Source organism: Megascapheus bottae, chromosome 5 (genome assembly GCF_031878675.1).
Source record: "Megascapheus bottae isolate mThoBot1 chromosome 5, mThoBot2.hap1, whole genome shotgun sequence".
NCBI lineage: Eukaryota > Metazoa > Chordata > Mammalia > Rodentia > Geomyidae > Megascapheus > Megascapheus bottae.
In genome coordinates this window covers 18,665,518-18,687,694 of record NC_143513.1, presented here as the reverse complement: position 1 = coordinate 18,687,694, position 22,177 = coordinate 18,665,518, and the positions used below count along the sequence as shown (strand labels likewise).

At 37.9% G+C, this 22,177-nt stretch overlaps 1 protein-coding gene across 1 annotated transcript in view; it reads right to left on the bottom strand.

Moving 5' to 3' along the window:
* Dnah11 (dynein axonemal heavy chain 11) overlaps positions 1 to 22,177 on the bottom strand; it is a 261,208-nt gene that overhangs the window by 170,634 nt on the left and 68,397 nt on the right. The window contains exons 29-30 of the mRNA XM_090332210.1: positions 12,513 to 12,662; positions 8,854 to 9,087 (exon numbers count right to left, since the gene is read on the bottom strand). Coding sequence (XP_090188336.1) covers positions 8,854 to 9,087; positions 12,513 to 12,662 — 384 coding nt within the window. The remainder of the gene's footprint in view (positions 1 to 8,853; positions 9,088 to 12,512; positions 12,663 to 22,177) is intronic.

Below are 22,177 nucleotides of genomic sequence, written 5' to 3'. Positions count from 1 at the left end.
CACAGAACCCACTCTCATCCTAATGACGACGTAGTTCATGACTTCAATGAAATGGGAATGACTACGAAATTTAAAAGGTAAAATCAGATTAACATCCAAAAAGCTGCAGTGGAACTTTGTACAAGTCATTTTTTTTCTTCAGAGAAATTCATTGTGCAATACATGCCTAGTGCTTTTGGTTTTTGGATACAAGATAGTATGATTACTTTAGAGCTAATGACTATATCCAGGTCATTTTTAAAATTTACATTCTTATTGTTTTTGGATCCATTGATCTCTTTACTATTCTTCAAATTGCTAGTCTTCCCTATTAAAATGGGAAGAATGAGCACAGGATAAAATAAAAATCTATTTTCTGGGTTGAATGAAATAAAGTGTTGCATTATAGACATTAACAGTACTTACTCTTTGGTAAAGCTAATTCTGTTTTGAGTATACACGTATATAAGCAAACGAGCTAAAATGAATCTTTCATATGATAAATTGTAATCAGAAAGGTCTGAAAGATAATCTCTAGTTAGTTGTTCTGTGAGCATGATTATTTAGATAGAAAGATTCCTGTAATCCAGGTACCTGTAGTACATGCCTGTAATCTTAGCTACTAGGAAGCTGAGATGTGTAGACCAAGGTTCAAAAGCAGTCCCAGTCCAGGAAGAAAAGTCTGTGAATTGCTTATCTCCAATTAACCAGCAAAAAGCCACAAGTAGAGCTGTGGCTTAAGTGGCAGAGTACCAGTCTTAAACGGCACAGTGAAAACAGGTGCATGAAGATGCTGAAGAGGAAAGCAAAGATCCAAACAGACAGAAAGTGGCCTCATTTTTAGACCATGGAGATGTTGCTAAAGAGATGAAGTGCTCATAATATTAAGTTTTAAATGATCTCTCTGGCTGCAGTGTGAAGAATGTGTTAGAAATAAGACTGGAGGGGAAACTCAAAAAGAAGAATGCCACTATGATTCAGTGAGATAAGAGTACCTCAGATTAGCACAGAGGCAGTGAAATCTCTCTCTCTCTCTCTCTCCCTTCCCTCTCCCTCCCTCTCTGTCTGTCTCTCTCTCTCTCTCTCTCTTTAAATTCTGGTCTTGAGCCTTAAAATTCAGGGCCAGGGCCTTGTCCTGTCCTAGTACTCTACCATTTGAGCCACATCTCCACCTCCATCTTTTTCATAGTTAATTGAAGAGTCTCACAGACTTTCCTGACGGGGCTGGCTTTGAATATCATTCTCAAATCTCAGGCTCCTTAGAAGATAGGATTACTGCTGTGAACCACCAGTACCCAGCCTGAAGACAGACATGTCAAGGCCACTGAGGAAAAAGGGAAAATGGGGATAAATGGGCACTGGTGAAAGGAAAAAGTCAGATTGACTTGAATGTGAGCAACTAGTGAAGAATGTTGATGTTTTCTGAAATTGCACACAATAGAGAGCAAGTCTGAGGAAAGTGAACTTGTTTGCCTGTGAGAATTCCAATGAAAAGTCCCCATGTGCTTATGGTGATGTGTCAGAACCAGGGTTTCCTGCAAAGACATACAAAGAAAACAGAGCAGCCACAGAAGAGGATGAGAAGAGCCACAGAGGGAGGGACACAGCCATGGAAGGGCAGAAATGCTTAAGAAGTAAAAGGAAGAGGACTCAGGATAATTGAAGAGTACCAAATGAAATATTAGGATCCAACAGGAGTGACATTGATCAAGATTTATTATACTCAAAAACTGCTTTATTAAATGGAAACTCCTTTGAACAACTACTCAAATAAAAAGAAAATGAGTTCAAATAATTATGAATTTGAAAACAGATTACATGTGAAGGAAAAAGAATATAGGAGAAATGGGAGGATATAGAAATACACCAATTTTTATACATTAACCTGAGCACCCATGCCTTTTGGCATCTGTGACACTCCTAGACCTAATCTAGCATACCAAGAGACAAATATACGAACATGAGATCAACTAATTTGAGTAGAATGCTAGTTGCAGAGGTAGGTCAGGAAATGGAATATGTGGCATCGGGAAATAATTTTTGGCTGTTCTTGAAGTACCAAGAGAGATTTGGAGATGTATGGTTGGAGACAAGTCAGAGGAAGCCAGATGCAGTAGAAAAGGAAATCAGAATTCTGGGAAAGGTCTCAACAGTAGAGACCCAGATCATAAATGGAGAAACATTTCTCAACTATTAGGAAGCCAGTTTCCATCCTAATGGAGGGTGATATGAAGCAAAGAACAAGAGCTCAACTGCCCCTTATCTAGTTCCTCTGATGGTATCAGAGGACAGTAAGAGCTAATGGTTATACGACACTGACTACCTGGTAGGCATTACACATGCACATGTATATTATACGTGTATTCTAATGGCTACAACTGCAAGAGGATGTGTAATTATTTTACCAACTGCATATATAACACAAGGTTATTTGCCCAAGATTGCACATCCAGGATTTAGTAACCAGGTTTAAGGTTTTTCTAAGTTTTTTTCATATATGAAATCTTTTCATGTGCATCATGTCACCACTAAACCTTGTCAGGCTTGGGCAGGAAGTACATGGGATTGTAGTGAGGAGTAGCTCAGATCCCTCATCTGGGAGTTCTCTTTTGTAGGTAAATAGAGCAATGTTTGTTTTTTGAGAGGGGAGAGGGGTTCCTGGAGCTTGAACTTAGGACTTGGGTGCTGCTCTTGGGCTTCTTTAGCTCAAGGCTAGCATTCTACCATTTGAGTCATAGTACCAGTACTTTTGACAGAGACTCTCTAGAAAAGAGTCTCATAGATCTTTCTGCCTAGGCTGGCTTGAAACTGATTCTCAGATCCCAGCCTCCTGAGTAGTTAGGGGCTTTTTCAGGAAGACAAGTATCTTACCACCATTTCAGCTGACATGATCTTCATGTCTGTGAGACTACAGAATTCCCAAAGAGCCCTGGTCTGCTTAATAAGATGACAGTGGTCTCATCACGAAGGACAGTGTTAGGTACAAAAAGTTAACAGACTCAAAGTAACAGAGAACTTGTAGTTCTGCTAATTCCTGATATTGTGATGGTTGATCCATGATTTTGCCCTGGCCCCTCTCCTGTGTGAAGATGGATAGAAGAGGCCACATAAGGAACCGTATCTCTGAACAGTACAGTGGTTGTGTGTATTTGTGTGTCTGTTTTCCAGTACTGAGGCCTAAATTCAGGGACTTGCACTCTTTTTTGGCTTTTTCGCACAAGGGCGGTGCTTTACTACTTGAGCCATACTTCAACTTTCATTTTTTTTGCTGGTTAGTTGGATGTAAGAGTCGAATAGATTTGTCTGCCCAGCTGGCTTGAACTGTGAACCTCAGATCTCAGCCTCCTGAATAGCTAGGATTATAGACATGAACTATACTGGCCCCTGACTCCCCGAACTCTTGACCCCTCTCTGAACTGAAATTAGATTTCGAACCCTGAAACCCATCAATAATTCATCTTCAATAATATCAGAAACAATGGATTTTCATTTCCAGCAGTCAGAGCAAAGGAAATTATAAAAGAGAACAAATCCTTCCCACCGCTTGAACGCATGGTAGCATGTGCTGTTGAACCTCAGTTTCTAGCCTCACTTCCTGCTTCTCACTACATGAATTGCTTAAACCACAGCACAATATTGAACAACAGGTGTTAGAAACAGGGCACAGAATTCCCTCATCCTTGACACGAATGAAGTGACTGAAATGTTTCACCATTAAGTATTCAGGCTTCTGGTGGATACTTTTCATCCAAGTTTTAAAGGTTTCTCCGAATTCTTATATTGGAAAAGGAAAAAATATAAAGCTAATAACCTAAGACTCTAGCATGAGAAACTTGAAACAGTTAAAGAATTTAACCTCAAAGTAAATACAAAAGAGGAAGCAATCAATTTAAGAATGGAAATTAATGAACCATAAAGTGAACAATAGAGAAACTTAACAGAGTCAAAGGTTAATTCTTTGAAAACTAAAATAAAATTGATAGCACCTAGGAAGAGAGACTGAAGAAAAAGAACTAAACAAAATTTAGCAGGACCAGGAAGGCAGGTGGACCACCAGGCCAGATTTCTCAGATGTTCTATGCACAATGATAGAATAATATCAACTATAAAACTTAGATACATTTTCTCTGCAAAGGACCAGATGCTCATTATTCAGTTCTGTGGCCACATGTCTCTGTCACTTCCACTGTGACATGCAGGCAAGCTACACAGGGTATCTTAGGACCTATTCAGACAGGGAACTACAATTTTCCAACCCCAATAAATATCCCAAACCAAAGGAACCTCAAAAGGCTCAACAGCCATATATTCAAGAGATCACTTAATAAAGAATGGTCCATGAAGAACACTCCAGGCCCAGATACATAATTATATATAATTAGCTCTTTCACTAAGTAGGATGGGATACTAGTTGATTCCTTTTGAGTGTATCTCAAGCTTCTCAAAGATATCCTGAAGAACCATTTACAGGTATGTCTGACAAAGAATAAAATTAGCACATAGCAAGGGTATACAGACATGTACAAAGAACAATTCCAAATAACTGTATTTATGATGAGTTTTTAACTTCAAAAATGCAAAGTTGGCTTATTTAAATTTTCACAAGGCTGTGGGTGTTACTTAGTGGTGAGGGCCATGCTTAGCACAAATGAAGCTTTACGTTCAATCCCCTGCTTTCCCCAACCCTAAAGAAACTCAGCACAAGAAAAATGATACTTATTAATCAGGTAAGGTGCTGTGTTCTTACTATTCTAGTTACTTTTGAGAGATTGAGAGACAGTGCCAGGCCAGGGTAGGCTAGAACTCAACAGAAGAAAGTGGGCATGGTGTCATGTGTCTGTCATTCTAAGAACACTGAGCAACAAAAAGTAGGAGGATCATAGTCCAGGCTCATACCCAGGCAGGAAGCAAGATCCTGTGTCAAGCATTATCAGTGTAAACATCGAACAGAGGCATTACCCTCCCTCCCCAGGTAGAGTCTCTGCCTGGCAAGTGTGAGGTCCTGAATTCAAACCTTCTTAAAGCCAGAAAAAAAAAGAATTGTAGTGCATAGTCACATCAATAAATATGAAAACTCAACGTCTTCAAGGTAAGAACTTTCTCCATGTAGTAATGGAGGTTGTTTTGCTCTACCTATTAAAGGAATTTTCTTATTTGATAAAGAGCACCATCAAACACCTACCACAGCTCTTAGAGCTAATGATGAAACACTAAATTCTTCTTTCCTAGAGTAAGACAAGGAAGTCTTACTACTTCTATTCAGTATTGTGCTAAGAGGTGATAACCATTGTTGTTCTTAATGTACTATGCTATTTCTCATCTCTTTTGTTGTTCCTTGGCTATCTCATATTGTTACAGTATCTTACCGTGTTATCTGGTTCATTGTATATATGTTTGTTTATTTGGAATAGGATAGGGGAGGGGAGAAAAAAAGATGAGGGAGGGAGGGAAATGGGGAAAAAACATGAGAAGGGGTACTAATGTGAAGAAATGTGCCTTCTATCTGGCAAATATAATGTAACCCTTCTATTAATTACAATAAAAAAGAAAAAACTGAGAAACTGAATCATAACTGTCATTATTTGTAGGGGGTGTGTTTATCTACAAAGAAAACTCTATGGAATTCATACTTGAAATTTGTTTTATTATTTCTAAATAGTTATAGGTCATTAGGTAAAGTTTTATACTGTTCCTCAACAGTCTTATCAAAAGCTCTTTGTATAATGACAGCACATCACTGTTACAATTTTTATCCATTTCTTTATTTTATGGTTTGAGGGGCTTAAACTCAGGGTCTGGGTGCTATCCCTAAGCCTCTTTGGGCTCAAGGCTAGTACTCTACCCCTTAGGCCATATCATCACCTCTAGCTTCTTCTGAGTAGTTTATTGGAGACAAGACTCTCACAGACTTTTCTGCCCATGCTGAGATCTCAACTTCCTGAGTAGCTAGGATTACAGATATGAGCTACTCATGCCTGGTTTGTCACTAATCTTTTAAAGTACAAAATTCATTGGTCTTCTGAGTATTTTTACCCAGCTCAGTAATAAAGGAGAAGAAAATCATATTTACCAGGTCCAAGTCTCTAAAACACTTTTCCCAAAGAAACTTCCAGTCTAAATAATTAAATTCATGGTAACTGTCCTATTTCCACAGATTCTAACAAGGTAGGGTTATTTCCAAATACATACAGAGATATACCCAGAATGTTTGGTGTATCCAAAATGTAGCATTTTTTGCCTTTAATACTAATACCACCATGTATTAAGTCTCAGGGAAAATAGAATTTAAAATAATATCTTGGTTTATTCATCTTAAAATTTGCAAACAAGAGTTAAGGAAAACATTTTCTCATTCAGGTAGATTATCTATTATAATCAACTTTAAAATGGCTTAATTTTAGAACAAGTTCATTTCAAAGACTTACAGAATTAATGAGATTAACTTTAATTAGAAACATACTCCAGTATATGGCTACATCCATTTTTTTAAAGGGAGAACAGTAAAAGGATTTCAGCTTAGGTGTATGGTAATCTTCATATCCCACATCTTAGCTTTAGAAATAGGAGAATACTAGCTTCTCCGATGCCTTTCATTTCCTTTGATAATAAATGATAAATTTAAGATGGACATGTGACCTGGAAAGATGATTCAACAGTCAAAACATCACTAGCCTATCAAGCACATAACCCAGTGCCACTACCACACTCACAAAAAAATAGATTGATGATGGTTTCCCTCATTTGTCATCATCAGTAGAAACCTTGGGCTCTCCTAGCAGAGATTCACAATAGAGCAAAACCTAGACACATAAGGCCATTTAGTATGACTGTAAATGAAAGGACCTTCAGGATATAGAAACAAATGCTATATAAGGAGTGATTGTTGTCCTTAATGTACTATGTTATCTCTTATCTCTTTTGCTGTCCCTTGGTTATCTCATATTGTTACGGTATTTTACCTTGTTATCTGATATATTGTATATACGCTTATTTGGTTACTTGAAATAGGATAGGGAAGGGGGGAAACAAGATGAGGGGTGGGGTGGGGGAGGGAAATGGGGATCAAGACATGAAAAAGGGTATCAATGTTTGTGAAGCAATGCACCTTCTATCTGGTGAATATAATGTAACCCTTGTATTAATTACAATAAAAACATATGAAAAATAGATTGATGAGTGAAATTAGAAGTCTGGATAAAATACATGATAAGGTAATATAAATTGTAGAGTACAGGTGGTAACCTTAAATACTAGTATACAATTCTTTCAACTTTTCTGTATGTTTAAATCATTTTATAAATTAGGAATGAACTTACTAAAGAGTATATAATATCAGATACCACTGACATTACTGTTGCTATCAGCAATATAAACTAGCAATAGCAATGGCTCACACATCATATTTCACTTTTGCCAAACACTTTACAATAGTATTTTATATATATTAACTCTTCTAGAGTATAATGCATATAATGTTATCTTTGTATTACAGATGATGAAACTAAGATGTATGAAAAACATCTGCCCTGAAAGTAGAGCTATGGCTCAAGGTGGTAGACTGCTAACCTTCATAAAAAAGCTCAACGACATAATCCAGGCCCTAAGATTAAGCCCTACAACCGATAAAAAAGAAAAGAGAAAGAGAGAGGAAGGAAGGGAGAAAGGAATGAAGGAAGGGAGGAAAAAAGTAGGAAAGAGAGAGATGGGAGGGAGGGAGAAAAGAAAATAAAGAAAAAGAAAATAAATTGCTTATCAATATCCATAGAATTAATTAATAACTGGTAGAATCTGACATTTGAGCAAATTAGCTGTAAGTTAATCATATCCTACAGGGAAGAAAGTCAGTGAACTCCAAGGTAAATTTAAGAAGTTAACTGAATTACAGCATGAAAAGATAGGAACTGTGGGACATGAAGAATGTCACACACCTAAGCTCATACTCTGTTAGTGTTCACTCTTTAAAAATGGATGCACAAGGCAAGGCACTGATCAAGTCAGAAGAGAAAACAAATTTCTGAAATTGAAGACGCATAAATGAAGATCAAAGGGTTCAGAGTCCTGAACAGACTAAATTTAAAAGGGAGTACTCTTCAATTAGTTGTAGAATTATCAAACATCAGAACCACAAAAAGAAATCTTAAAAGCAGCCCAAACAAAGGCAGACTGCTTACAAAGGAAAAGAAATGTGACTATTTAAGATTTTATAGCAACAATAAAAGTCACAATATAGTAGGAAGATACGTTTTTTCGAGGGCTGAGATGTAGCTTTAGTGACAAAGTGCTTGCGTAGCAAGTGCAATGTTGAGTTTGATCTCCAATGTATGTATGTATATGTATGTGCATGTGTGTATGTGTATGTATAAATTCTAACTTTCAACTCTGAATTCTAAACTGTCAAAAAGAAGTTAAAATAAAGACAAGGGACTGAAAAGTTTCTATTCATCATTAACAAGTGCTAAAAGATATCATGTAGAAAGAAAGGAATTAGTGTCAGAAATAAAAAAAAACAGAAGAAGGAAAGGGGAGAGGAGAGGAGAGAGACCATGAAAAAGAAAGATCGAGTGGGAGTGAGGAGGGAGAGAGAGATTGAGAGAGAGGGAGACAGAGATTGAGCAGAGAGTGAGGGTGGGGAGAGTGAACAAAGCCATTTCCAAGTATTTTTATGTGGGTAAATCCAAATGAAAAAATTAAAGTAACTACTGAATCTCAGCCCCTTCTTTTGATTGAATCTTATAATGCTAAGTCTAGTAAATACCAACCAATGCCCATAATCATAAGTATAGAAAACCAAGAACATATTCTCTTAAGAGAAAATGGCAAATGATGATACCTCTTTTGAGTATTGAAAAGAACCATAAATCCATGAGAAGATACCTGTTTTTTGTGGAAATCCTTTAGAGCTGTTTCATAGCCTTCCTCCAGCCTACTGAAGGCAATTCCTACATCCGTTGTCCACCATATTTGTGAGCCTGTTAGTGCAACTTGGGCTGGGAAATCAAAAATCCACAGCTCCCTAGGTTTTTCTTCATAGGCTGCTATGGCTCCTGCAGTCGCCTGGCGCACTGTTTCTTGCATAGTCTGTTCAAGTTGTAGAAGCCAGGTTTCCACCTTGGGAAGCAAATTGAAATGTTGCAATACTGGGTCAGCTGTGGAAGATCCATCATCATACCTGTGTTATGACAGGTGGACTTTAACCTTTCTAGGAAGCTACAAGAGGGAGGATTCAAAGCAGAAAGTCTATTTTCCTTATACAAGCTTACCTTCACTCAGGGGTAGAACTCTTGTCATTTTACCTACCAGCAGGCTAATAACTCTTCACAGCTTCAACTGAGGATACGTTCTCTGTGACTCAAGTTTTCAACTCTGAAAATAAATTGGTTCTAGACTAGGGCTCTCCTCTAGTACCAGTGCTTTGAGAAATTCATTATCACAGCCTCCTATAGAGGTGAGATATATTCTAGAGCTTTGGGATCATTAAAAATTGATTTAGAAAACACCTTCTGGTTATTCTAATATCCTGAACATCCTTATCTAAAATCTCCATGGTTTTTAGTCTGATGCCAAGGTATTTGCTACAAGAATCTTAATCATATTCCCTACTGGTTCTAATCTTTGCATTTGTCAGAAATTAGACAGCTAGACCGTATAGTGAATAGGACTACTGCTGATTGTGAAAATAATCTTTTAATTTTTTTAAACTTCAAATTCACTTTGCCTACACAAGTATCTTAGCCAGTTTCATCCCCTGTTCAAATGTGCTTTTCCATATTAATACATCTCTGGTTCCATCTGATAATATGTAACTGAAAAAGTACATATTATTTGCAAAAAAACATTGATCCCAGCAATAAAAAAAGACTAAAAGCCAGGTACCAGTAACTCATGCCTTTAGTTCTAGCTACTTAGGAGGATGGGATCTAAACATAGAGGCTTAAAGCCAGCCTAGGCAGACAAATCCATGATACTCCTATTTCCAACTAACAAGCAAAAAGCCAGAAGTGGAGGTTTGGCTCATGTGGTACAGTTTCCACTCAGAATGAGAAACCAATCAAGAGCTTGAGACCTTGAGTTCAAACTGGGCAGAGAGAGAGGGGGGACTATAGTGAATAAAAAACAAAGGTCACATGAGATGCTAAAGATGCCACAACTGATTTCTTTTCCTTCCTCTGTGATATTGGTAGCATTTTAAGACTTGCTCAAAAAAAAAAGGAAAAAAAAAGACTTGCTTGCTTGACAATTGGAAAGGAGGAAATACTGATAATGAGCTAGCCACCTTCTTGAGAGAAAAGCGAAGTACTGCAGGGAGAATGTCCCAATAGCAATGGAAGATTCCTTCTCCCTGGCTTCAAGTTGGGCTTTATTAGCACACACAAGGTGAGGGTAACTATGTCTGCTTTTAAGGATAACAGAGGGCATGAGCCCCAGTAAGTCCGTTGTTACTTATTCAAGAAGTCCCATCAGCTATGAAATGGATGTCCTCAGGAGAACCACCTGTCCTGAAGGATTCTCCAGCCATTCAAAAAGACAAGGCACATGCTAAGTCAACAAAGCAGCTCATATTTAGATCAGCATGTCAACAACACAACTTAACATGGTATGCTTTGACAACACAGTGTGATTTGACAACTCAGCTCTGACGGGGTGTTCACTGGAACCTCTTGAATATTAGATGACATTCAACCTAACCTTCTATGATTAAAATTACTCCCTCCCATTATTACTAATTCTGTATATATATGTATATGTATATATATGTATATATATTTCCTCAGTGAGTCAAATACCAAGGTTTTGTCTTTTTCTTGATGGGTTCCTAAAAAGCCAAAGGCAACATCTGATGCATATTCCATCAACACTTGCCCGATAAAATTCAAACTAAAGTGGGAAAGAAAAATTATAAAGTGTGGGAAATATTAAGAGAAAACAAAAAGCAATCTTAACAGAAAACAAAGGCAACTAGAGAGCAAATGCAGTAGGTGCTCAAAAGTCTCTGCATCAGTTTCTTCTATAGAATAAACTAGAGTACTATAAAAAAAAAACTTTCAATATCAAGGACTTCTGCTAGTGACAAGCACATTGATCAATTGGATTCTTCCCCCTCTGGGCTCCATGCCAGCAAATGACAGCCTGCTGGGTCGGGAGCAGACAGTAACACACTTTTGTCAAGATAGTTTATGGTGACTTTTCCTAATCATTATAATAATATCCTAAAAACCCCAAGAGATCAAAAAATATATTTTAATCAAAGTGTTCTACCATCTGCTTCCCCTTCATTTGGCAGGGCATTTCTGGTAAATATTAAAAAGCAACAGAGAGAAGAGAACCCTTCTTTTTTTAAAAAAAAAAAAAAAAAGCTTGCAAACTCATTGCTGCAAAGAACTTAAAGGACGAAGCCCATGCAACAACCCCAAAACTTCCATAATAGATGGTAATTCTTTACTCTCTCCACAGGTTCAACCAAGCTACTCATACATCACTAGGGAAAAAAAAAAGATGCAGCTCCCCTCAATCATCAGAATACACCAAGGACTCTGCCATAAATTGTTAGAAGCCATTTTTTGAAGATAACTGGCAAGTGTATTTTTTTGTCAGTCATAGGGCTTGAACTCTGGGCCTGGGTGCTGTCTCTGAGCTCTTTGACTCAAGGCTACCACCGTACCCCTTCAGTCACAGCCCTACTTCCCATTTTCTAGTGGTTAAGTGGAGATAAGAGGCTCCAGGTCTTTTGTGCCTGGGCTGGCTTTGAACCTCAATCCTCAATTTCAGCCTCCTGAGTAGCTAGGGTTACAGGCATATGCCACTGCGCCCAGCCGTTACGTGTATTTTTAAGGTACTTCTTTATCTTTTTTTTTTTTTTTTTTGCCTTTCTTCTTTTGTGTAGGTAATAGATAGGGCTTGAACACAGAGGCTTGAGAGCCCACTTGAGGAACATCCCCACTTCTGGCTTTTTGCTGCTTAACAGGAGATAAGAATCTCAGGGACTTTCCTGACCTGGCTAACAGGACCCACTGTCCTCTGATCTCAGTCTCCCCATCAGCTAGATTGAAGGAGTGAGCCACAAGTGCCTGACAAGGATATTCTAATTCTGTGCATACAATAATTAGAGAGCATGCGATATCAGATTGATAGACTCAAAAAGCCATTTACACCATTCAATTTCAGCCACAAAGCCCCTTAAATTCATGCTCTGCTTCACAGCCCTTTCCTGTCTTCTTTGAGCAATGGTGAACACAGAGCACATACAAGGATGGATCAGAGGGCTGTAATTCCTGTTAATTCTGTTCTGCCTTCATTTAATTTTTGACTATCACTTTTGGTCTAGTTCAAATCCCGGCATCTCAGATACCCTGAAGAGATTTGACCAGAAACTCAGCAGCATGGGAGAGTTGTGCTTTGCATAGCCGACACCACAAATAGGAGTCTTAGCACAAACCCAACCAACGCGTGAGTTCATACAAGTTGGTTTTTTCCCCCTGATTAGTTGATAATTGATATTATTCTAGAGATATTTCTCTCTCATATTCATATCTTACATGGCCTGTGCAATCACACTCTGTAGAGAATGGGACATATTCCTTTTCTTTGCTGTACATTCCAACTGCTTGGTGTGCAGAGCCATCCTGATTATCTTTGAACTGCAGGTCTGCCATGCTGTCAAAGAGTTTGGCAAGGTGGCGTGTTACCTAAGAGAAGAATATTAGAAAAGAGTTTCTTAGTATGCATAGACATATTCAGATAGAAAGGAGATGATGCAATATAAGATCACAAGAGTTTATAGAGTTTTAGAGTTATCTCAAATGTTTTACCTCAAAATATATTCTAACACAAAATGCTAGAATTTTTACCTTCAAATGCCAGCACTTGAAATGACGTTGATGAAGAAACAGCTAGGCAGTCTGCGTCCATCATTATGAGCCGGCTAGCAAATGCTCACCTTGCACTGTAACCTATTTTCTGTCAAGAGACTGGAGGCTTCTGTACCTTCCTCCTTGCTTCTACATACTACTTCTGTAAACATACATCCTTTTGGAATGTTCATAGTCAAAACATTTTTAATTTGAATTTATAGTCAAGAATTTATATACAATTTTTAAAGCTAGTAGTTACATTAATCAAGATGCATCACACTCACAAACTGACATGCTTCATTGAAACTTCTCTGTATATCTAACAATAAAAAAATAAGTAAACAACAGCTGGTAAAACTGAAACAAACATAAATTGGTTATCTTATTCTGTTCCGTATCTAATACTCTCTTATTTCTTTGATACATCAGTAAATCCCACAAAATCTCTGATACCTAAGAAAAGCAAGTAACATTTCCCTGTTTCCACTGAATAGTGGAACTGAATAATAATTTCCATTGAATAAAGAAATTAAAGCTGAAATGTTCAGCAAATTCTCTATGTCAACTTTGCTAAAGAAGAGCAGCAATGAAGTTTTGAACATACAATTACAGGCTATATCCTCCCCTGCTGCCATAACCTCTTGAGTCCTGTGTTTAGAATTCTCCAAAGGAACATTGATCTTGATGCAGATTATAGACAAAATTTGGCAGTTAAAACCAAGATGAAATTGAAAAACAAAATACCAGCTCCTAGGTCATATAGGATGATGCTAAATGAAAGGACCTCCAGGATATAAAAACCAAAGCCATATGAGTGATTGTTGTTTTGAATGTACTATGTTATCTCTCGTCTTTTTTGCTTTCCCTTGGTTATCTCATATTGTTACAGTATTTCACCTTGTTATCTGATATATTGTATATATGCGTATTTTGGTTATTTGAAATCGGATAGAGAAGGGGGGGAAACAAGATGAGGAGTGGGGGTGGGGGGAGGGAAATGGGGACCAAGACGTGAGAAAGGTTATCAATGTATGGGAAGTAATGCATCTTTTATCTGGTGAATGTAACCTTTCTATTAATTATAATAAAAATATTTGGAAAAAATACCAGCTCCTGTCTTCCTAGAGGCCAGTTTGAAGGATAAAGCAGAGTTGATTTGCAAATACAACCCCTGAGGAGTGACACAGCTGACCTGGTCATTCATGTAGCCCAGGAAGGGCCTCCATACATGACCATGGCAAAGTTTGCCCTGGAAAAAGGGAGAGGAAGACAGACTTTTTGTGTAAGGTAGCTCCCATCCACAAAGGGAAGGGAAAAAATGGAGAACACACTTTACTCTTTGGCAAGTCAGTTTGTTTCCTCTCTTAGGGTAGACTGAGTAAAGTCCAGATAGAGGCCCAAGAAGCCTCAAGAATGGTGATAAACATTTCTTTCTTACCCATAGTATAAACATACATAACCAAGTTTCATGGTTCTTTAGCAAGTTAAATATAGAATTATTAGTAAAGCACCAATATCACTCCAAGGTAGCTCTTGAAAACAATTACAGATCTTCAAATAGATATTTATACTATGCCCACAGGAGCCAAAAGGTAACATTCATCATTGGATGGCTAAGTTGCCTATATAAAGGGATGAAGTACATATATTTAGGACAACATGGATGAATTGGGAAAATCACCAACTACATTAAGTTTGCCAGTTATAAAATACCACAGGATCCCCTTTACTTATAATACCAAGACTGGCAAGATCTATAGATACAAAAAGTAAACTGGTTTGTAGGAACTGGGGACAGGAGTTAGGTACATGGCATGGACAGGTTTTCTTTAGGGTTGCTGAATACAGTGCACTTAGTAATAAGTCATCACTTCACAGAAATGTGCAGTCTAACTTGGAATTACATCTATTAAAACAGTCCTGGGGTATAAACTCTGGGGCTGGGCACTGTCCATGGCACTTCTGATCATGGCTAGTGCTCTGCCACTTAATCCACAGTGCCACTTCTGGCTTTTTCTGTGTGGTACCGAGGTATCGAACCCAGGGTTTGGTGCATGCTAGGCAAGCACTCTACCAGTAGGCCACCACACTCCAGCCTAACAGTTGATTTTATAAGAATTTTACCTTAACAGCAAAGTATAGCTTCTGGTAAGCAAATGAAAGGTATGTATATGTATATCCCAGCATATAGACTCTGTGGGATCAGTTTTTCTTCAAATGCAATTTAATGAGACCAGCTAAGTATATAATAACAGCTTCTCGAAACAAGAACAACCTGCCTTCTTATCCGCACGAGAAGGCCAACATCAGTAAGAGACTCTTTAAGGGTGATTTAATCTTCGAAGATTTTAGCCTTTACATTTCTGCTGTACGGGCAGTTTTAGCATTGAAGAAAACCACATCAAGAAGTCTTCCAAGTTTAAAATAGATGAGTTGTTGAGACTCTTGCTTACTTCAGATGTACAGAGAGTAGTAGCCGACTCATCACTACCCAGGTTATCATATTGTCCTTCATTCCTGTACATTACCCAAAGGACATTTATGCACAGAAAGTTTGCAATAATCTAACAATCCATTCTCCCAGGCCAAGTGGCCAGGAAGTGCACAGATGTTGAATGACTTCTACTGGGTAATGGGCCTACATAATATTCAATTGAAAAGCTGCAAGATGAATGAGACTCAGCCATCAGACTCCCTCACACATTATTGCTTTGCTGGGAAAATTATTTTAAAACAACTTCTGGCCCTCTAGCCAATCAGTCATTGGCCAGGAAATGCAAACCTTATAACTTCCACTTTTTCTCCATACTTACAACCTAGCATGGGTGAAATTTGATGATTTTATATTTCATTATTTAAAGTTCCTGAGAGAATGTTTTCATAACAATTATGGATCTGGTTGTCCTCAGTTTTATTCTATTTCTAATAAATCACACAGCACTCCACCAATCTTCATATTCATCCCAAATTAAACTTCCTCTTCCTAGATATTTGCAAAGATCCTGTATTTTGTAATTAACAATTTATAAAAAAATGAACCTTCTCTTTTTGTTGCTGGTCCTGACGCAGGACCTGGGCACTATCTCTAAGCTTTTTCATGCTCAAGGCTAGCGCTCTACCATTTGAGCCTTTTTCCAGCCTTTTCTGAGTAGTTTACTAGAGATAAAAGTTTCATGAGGGCCAGGAGTTTGGCCTAGTGGCAGAGTGCTTGCCTAGCATGCACGAAGACCTGGATTCGATTCCCTGGTACCACACACATAGAAAAAAGCTGGAAGTGGTGCTGAGGCTCAGGTGGTAGAGTTCTAGCCTTGAGAAAAATCCAAGGACAGTACTCAGGCCCTGAGCTCAAGCCTAGAACTGGCCAAAAAAAAAAAGTCTCATGGACTTTTCTATCCAGACTGGCTTCAAACTACAATCCTCTATAGAAACAAGAGTCATAATGTGTGATTGTACTATGTTATTTCTTATCTCTTTTGTTGTCCCTTGGTTATCTCCTATTGTTACATTATCTTACCTTGTTATCTGATATATGTATGTTTATTTGAAATAGGATAGGGAAGGATAGAAAAGACAGGGGAGGGGTTGGGGGAGGGAAATGGGGACAAAAACATGAGAAGGGGTAGCAATGTTTGTGAAGAAATGCACCTTCTATCTGGTGAATATAATGTAACCCTTCTATTAATTATAATAAAAATATATTTAAAAAACTACAATCCTCAGATCTCAGCCTTCTGAGTGGCTAGGATTATAGGCATGAACCACCAACACCCAATGCCCTAGCAAGCCTTCCTACTTATGATTCCCCTGTACCTGGGATGACAGGCTTGCACCATGGCAACCAGCCATCAAGACTGAGTGTTACCAACTTCTATGCCCAGGCTGACCTCCAACATCATCTCCCATCTCTGCCTCTGAAGTAGACAGGATTATGGGCTTGAGTCATTGTACCTAGCTTGGAGCAAAACTTCATTATGCTTTAATTAGGGTTCTAAAAGGTTAGTGACAAAAGCGGAAATGTTCTCTCAATATATGTAAATGAGGCATAATGATCTACTAATGCATAGGCAGACAATATGGGGTCATTAAAATGACCACACAAGCAATAATTACTCCAGATATCCAATCAATTGGGAAATGGGGTGCAAAGAGGTGTGTGTGTATGTATGATTAAATCTCACTTTTGGTTAGAAATGTATAAGAAAATGGATAAAAGACCCTAAAAACTAAAACTGAGTACACTGCAATTTAAAGCATTTCACTTTGTGCAAACCATTCATGAACAATTTGAACAGTACCTCTCTCTTCTTACATCTTATGATAAGGAATAAGCATGTTCTCTGTGCTTTGGCAAACTGTCATCCTCCTTTTCCAGTTTGGACTAGCTACTGACATCTTATTCTTTGACCTTTAAATGTAACACAATTAGAACATTTCTTTAAGGTAAGGCTGCACCACTCCCCTACCCCAGGTACTCTGGCACACCTTCATTCTTTATTGCGTAATGTCTACTCTCATCTCTGTGTGCTGGCTTTTCAGGTTGCCTCAGCTAACCCCAGCTGGATTTTATGGCATAGGTGATGATGGTCCAGCTGGCGACTTGGGTTTGTGTTTTTCTTTCAGTAAGAAGTGTTTCTTAAAACGCATGAAAAAAGTAAGCCTGTGGGCACAAGAGCTTGAAAAGCTGTTGCTAATGGCACATTGACCCCAATAAGCAAATGGCAACCCAAATGAGGAAGCACCAAATGGAAACTGCATCATGTTAAAAGGGAAGGAAGGCAGGAGATGAAGGATTTATAGCCATTTTAACAATATTAAATGTTAAGAACTTTGCTTGACTCTTAATACAGTTTCTTTTACCTGTCACTCAAAGGTCAGAGATAGTGTCTGTTACATACACATTGTGGCACATTAATCTTTCAGGATGCCACTTAAAATATGGTGAGGTTTTAAAACATAAAGCAATAATGTAGTGATCAATAAAGACTCATCTTACATGATTTCATGATTCTGCTCATTCTATACTGTCAGCTACAAAGAATAGAAGTGTTGGGTGGTTTTCTGTTCTTACAGAACATTAAAGTCATTGTTCCACTATCAATTCATTTCCAATGTGAAATCTGTTGTACAAAGGAACAAATGAAGACATACTGTGGCTTTGTGGGCAAGATTTAATTTCCTTTTCTATTGTTGATCTTGACTAATTTGATAAATTCCCCACAGGGAGTTGTTTTTTCTATATTCCCTTTGCTTGAACTTACTGAAATTCTTGAATTTGTGAATTTATACTTTCCATCATTTGGGAAAACTTTTGGTTATATGTTTGTAAATATTTTTTTCCTCTTCCCAACATCTACTTTAGGAAAGCAAATTACACATATGGAACTTATTTATATTGTCCAGATTTCTATTTGACTTTTTGAACATATGGAATAAAATTGTGATACCTTAAAATTTCCTCATCTGCCAATTCTAATATCTGGTTCCGTTTTGATCAACAGATCTACCTCTTCTTTAATGACTTAGATATTTCTGTTTCTTCACATCTGTAGGAGATGCCAGATATAATGAACTTTGTCCTGTTCAATGGTGAAGACAACATTCTCATTCTTATATTAGTGAGTTTTGTTATAGAATGAAGTTAACAGAAGCTGTCTGATGTGTTTGAATGTTGGTACTAAAATTTCCTAGGCAGAAAACATTATTTGGCAGGATTAGGCTGAATATAATCTGGAACTAATTATTCCCTACTACCAGGCAAGACCTTCCCAGTACTCTTTCCATAAATAATGAAGATTTCTAGTCTAGATGATTGAAATGGGCAAAATTACTACTTGTCTTGTAGGAATATTGGCACTTTCTTTACCTCAAATCATCACACAGACATTCTTCTAGCTAATATGATTTCCTCCAAGATCTGTACTAAATGAAAATTCTGTTAACTAGTTAAAGGAGCCTCTCCATAAATTCCTAGAAATCTCTTCTCTGTATTATGCTCTGCTAATTCTAGCCACCTCAGACTCTATCCCAATTTCTATTCCCGCATCATCTTGGCCTGAAAAACACTCTCCAGGCAGCAAACCTGAGCTAGAGGCAATCATCTCAGGGCTCACTCTTATCTGTTCCTATATGGTTATAAACCCGTTTCCTCCACTGATGGATGACCAAGGTCTAGGAAAACTGCTGTTCTGCACATTCTGTCAAGGTTCTTGTTTTTCTCAGGCATGAGAGTAAAATACAGAGCTTATGACTCCATCTTAGAAACGAAAATGCTCCTCTCAATGTGGCTTTAAAGTGGTAAACAATGTTTGTTTTCATATATTTTCTAGCCATCAGAGTATCTTCTTTTGGGAACTGCCTGCCTAAATTTATTCTACCAATTTTTATATTATCTTTATTTCTTTTTTCTTTCTTTTTTTTTTTTTTTTTTGCCAGTCCTGGGCTTGAGCTCAGGGCCTGAGCACTGTCCTTGGACTTTCTCAAGGCTAGAGCTCTACCACTTGAGCCAATCGAACCCGGGTCTTCATGCATGCTAGGCAAGCACTTTAACCACTAGGCCAAACTCCCGGCCCTATTATCTTTATTTCTTAAGAGATCTTAAGACAGACATTTTTATGTATCTATACACATCTAGATATACCTACATATGTAAATCTACAGATAGATATCTAGATATATTTATAGCTGTATCTATCTACAGATTGTTTATTACATTGCAAACATCTTTTTGCACTTAAGATTCTGCTTTATTAGTGTCTTTTGATAACCTGAAGTTTTTTTAAAGAAAATTAACAGTTATGTTAAAAATAAATACGATATTTCATTTAAAACTGGTACCTTTGTGTCCATTTTCTCCCCCCACTGGGCTTGAGCTCAGGGCCTGAGCACTGTCCTTGGATTTTCTCAAGGCTAGAGCTCTACCACTTGAGCCTCAGCACCACTTCCAGATTTTTTTTCTATGTATGTGGTACCAAGGAATCGAACCTGGGTCTTCATGCATGCTAGCAAACACTCTACTACTAGGCCAAACTCCCAGCCCCCTTTGCATCCATTTTAAGAAAATCTTGCTCTCTGAAAATGTCAGGAAAATATTCCCCTGTCACCTGCTTTACATCATGTAGTTGTTTTGCCTTTCACATTAAGACCTGTGTTTACTTGAAACTTATTTTTAGATGTGTTTTGTAGTATATTCCTCCTACACACCAGTAAATTTAAATCCAATTGACCTTAAAATTATTTCTCATTGATTCTCTGAATAATAGTCTCTCTACTGAGGTTATATTCAGAATTTTACTTTATCTTTCTCCTTTGTTTAAGATCCATAAGACTTAAGGAAGCTATGGTCAGCTCGTGCGACTCATGCATCTCTGTGACCCACTTGGGGAAGAGCAGCTCTCAATCCAGGCACAGGTCTCCTCCTGCTCCCACCACAGCTCTGGAGGCCTGACTTCCTCCTTTCAGTGCTCTCCCATACATTGAAACATGTTTAAACATTGCATCTTGGAAGTCTCACCTATCAGACTAAGGTCAGAGCTGAACAATCTGTGCCAAATGACATCAGCTCCCTGGCCACAAGAACCTAGAAAACCTTGCTTGAATGATCTCACATTTACATTTATTTTTTGGGTCTGATAACATTAAAGTGACAGTTTACTTGAATCCCACATTACAATAGGCCTAATAATGATGCATAATCTATAAATTGGCTGTAAGGAGAATTTAACTAATGAGCTGCAAAAAAATTCCTTAATGTCAATGCTTTTACAAAATAAAAAAATACATGTGTTTTAAAATTATCATGGCCATGTACCTCTAGACACATGAAGAAATGCTTGACATCTCTGGCCATAAAAGAGATGCGAATCAAAACAACTCTAAGATTCTTCCTCACTCCAATGAGAAATCTAATTATAACAGATGCTGGCGGGGATGTGGCCAAGAGGGATCACTACTACACTGTTGGTGGGAATGCAAACTCGTTCACCCACTATGGAAAGCAGTATGGCAGTTCCTCAAAAGACTCAACATAGAACTCCCCTATGACCCAACAATTCCACTACTTGGCATTTACCCAATCGTCCAGAAACAAGGGCATACTAAATCCACTAGCACAAAGATGTTCACTGCAGCACTATTTATCATAGCAAAGATATAGAACCAACACAGATGTCCCTCAGATGATAATTGGATCAACAAGATGTGGTATTTATACACAATGGAATTCTGTGCTGCTGTCAGAAAGAACGACATCGCTCCATTTGTAAGGAAATGGAAAGACTTAGAAAAATCATATTAAGTGAAGTAAGCCAGACTCAAAGGAACATAGGTTCAATGGTTTCCCTCATTTGTCATAATCAGTAGGAAACTTGGGCTCTCCTAGCAGAGATCTACAATAGAAACAAAACCTAGATACATAAGGCAATAAATTATGACACCAAAAACAAAAGCCATATGAGTCATTGTTGTCATTAATGTACTATGTTATCTCTCTGCTCTTTTGCTGTCCCTTGGTTATCTCATATTGTTACAGTAATTCACCTTGTTATCTATTATATATATGCATATTTGGTTATTTGAAATTGGATAGGGAAGGGGGGAAAACAAGATGAGAGGTGGGGGGAGGGGGAGGGTAATGGGGAAGAAATGAGAAAGGGTATCAATGTTTGTAAAGTAATGCACCTTCTATCTGGTGAATATAATGTAACCCTTTTATTAATTACAATAAAAATATATGAAAAAAATAAAATTGGCCATGTATAAACTATTTTTATATAATAAAGGTTATTCTCCATTGGATATATAATTTATAACTTTTAAAAGTATGTAGAGTTTTGGCCGGGAGTTTGGCCTAGTGGTTAAAGTGCTTGCCTAGCATGCATGAAGACCCGGGTTCAATTCCTCGATACCACGTACATAGAAAAAAGCCAGAAGTGGTGCTGAGGCTCAAGTGGTAGAGCTCTAGCCTTGAGAAAGTCCAAGGACAGTGCTCAGGCCCTGAGCTCAGGCCCAGGACTGGCAAAAAAAAAAAAAAAAGTATGTAGAGTTTAAGCTCAGGTTCTTGTACTTGTTATGGAGGTATTTTTTAAATCAATCTCCAGCCTTGTTTGCTTCTAGTTATTTTTCTTTCTTTTTTTTGCCAGTCTGGGGCCTGAGCATTCTCCTTGGGCTTTCTCAAGGCTAGTGCTCTATCATTTGAGCCACAGCACCACTTCTGGCATTTTTCTATGTGTGGTACTGAGGAATTGAACCCAGGTCTTCGTGCATGCTAGGCAAATACTCTACCACTAAGCCAAACGCCCAACCCTCTAGTTATTTTTCTATATGATGTTGCTTTTTTACCTTTTTTTTGCTAA